Below are 1,527 nucleotides of genomic sequence, written 5' to 3' on the forward strand. Positions count from 1 at the left end.
ACCCCCCCCCCACACCCCCTCCTTAGGAGCGGGAGAAGATCATGCCGCTGATCATGAAGGGCTTCCGGGACGCGGCGGAGGACGGCGGCACCTCGGTGACGGGCGGCCAGACGGTGGTGAACCCCTGGATCATCGTGGGCGGCGTGGCCACCGTGGTGTGCCAGCCCAACGAGTTCATCATGTGAGCGTTGGGGGGGACGGGAACACGGCGCAAGGAGGGGGGGGCTCTCCCTAACGGCGCTTCCCCCCACACACACACTTTCTCCTCCAGGCCCGACAGCGCCGTCCCCGGCGACGTGCTGGTGCTCACCAAGCCGCTGGGCACCCAGGTGGCCGTCAGCGCGCACCAGTGGCTGGACAACGTGAGTCGGGGAGGGGGGGCGGCGCCGTGGGGGGGGGACGGACAGGACACACGGCGTCACGCGGGGGACGGTGGGCGACGTCGGCCTGTCGCCCGCAGCCCGAGCGCTGGAACAAGATCAAGCTGGTGGTGTCCAAGGAGGACGTGGAGCTGGCGTACCAGGAGGCCATGTTCAGCATGGCCATGCTCAACCGCACCGGTAGGTGCCCTCAGCGGGGACGGGGGGGCCCCCGCGGCGGGCCTGATGCACACGTTCAACGCGCACGCGGCCACCGACATCACGGGCTTCGGCATCCTGGGCCACGCGCAGAACCTGGCCAAGCAGCAGCGGCACGAGGTGGCCTTCGTCATCCACAACCTGCCCGTCATCGCCAAGATGGCGGCCGTCAGCAAGGCCTGCGGCAACCGCTTCGGGCTGCTGCAGGGCACCTCGCCGGAGACGTCCGGTACGGAGACGGGAGCGCGGGGAGGGGCGGGGGGGGGGCAAGGTCCGGCCGCGCCCGGCGGAATTTGACCCCCGTCTTGCTGGCGCCGCGGGGAGGGAAGGGGGCGGATTCGGGGGCGCTGACGTTGCCGCCCCCCCTCGTTGCCGCCCCGCCGCAGGGGGGCTGCTCATCTGCCTGCCGCGCGAGCAAGCGGCCCGCTTCTGTGCCGAGATCAAGTCTCCGAAGCACGGCGAGGGCCACCAGGCCTGGATCATCGGCATCGTGGAGAAGGGGCCCCAGGGCGCCCGCATCATCGACAAGCCCCGCGTCATCGAGGTGACCCCCCGCGGCGCCCCCGCGCCCCCCCCGGACCCCGCCGCCAGCCCCGAGGCCGCCCCCTGAGGCGCCCCCCGGACGCTCTAGCCCCCCCCCACGACCAGCCGAGTTTTGTATTTATTGGGGGGGGGGGTATCAGGTTAACGAAGCCACGATTAATTTATTGCGCCGCGCTGCGCCGGGGGGGGCCCCCACCCCGTCCTCGCCTCTCCGCATGACGCCCCTCCCCGGAAACCCGGCCCGGGGCTGGGAGGGGCCGAAGACCCCCCCGAGGGGCGGGGGCAGGGGCGAGGCCCCCCCGCGCTGTGCTGCGCCGCGCTGGCGGCCCGTTCCGGGGCCGAACGGGGGCAATAAAGGAAAAGCGAGATTTGTACCAGCCCCGGGTGCCGCGGCGTGGCCGCTTCC

The 1,527-nt window shown here is 72.4% G+C and overlaps 1 protein-coding gene across 1 annotated transcript; it reads left to right on the forward strand.

The window, feature by feature from the left end:
* Positions 1-26: 26 nt before the first annotated feature.
* On the forward strand, positions 27-1,257 carry LOC112964570 (selenide, water dikinase 2-like; the record flags this gene model as incomplete). The annotated part of the gene is made up of 5 exons (XM_026062834.1): positions 27-181; positions 272-362; positions 461-557; positions 592-807; positions 965-1,257. Coding segments are annotated over 5 exons (783 nt in total), but the record flags the coding sequence as incomplete, so codon positions are not given.
* Positions 1,258-1,527: the final 270 nt, after the last annotated feature.

This window comes from Apteryx rowi, unplaced genomic scaffold, assembly GCF_003343035.1.
Source record: "Apteryx rowi isolate R43461 unplaced genomic scaffold, aptRow1 scaffold_1937, whole genome shotgun sequence".
Taxonomy (NCBI): domain Eukaryota; kingdom Metazoa; phylum Chordata; class Aves; order Apterygiformes; family Apterygidae; genus Apteryx; species Apteryx rowi.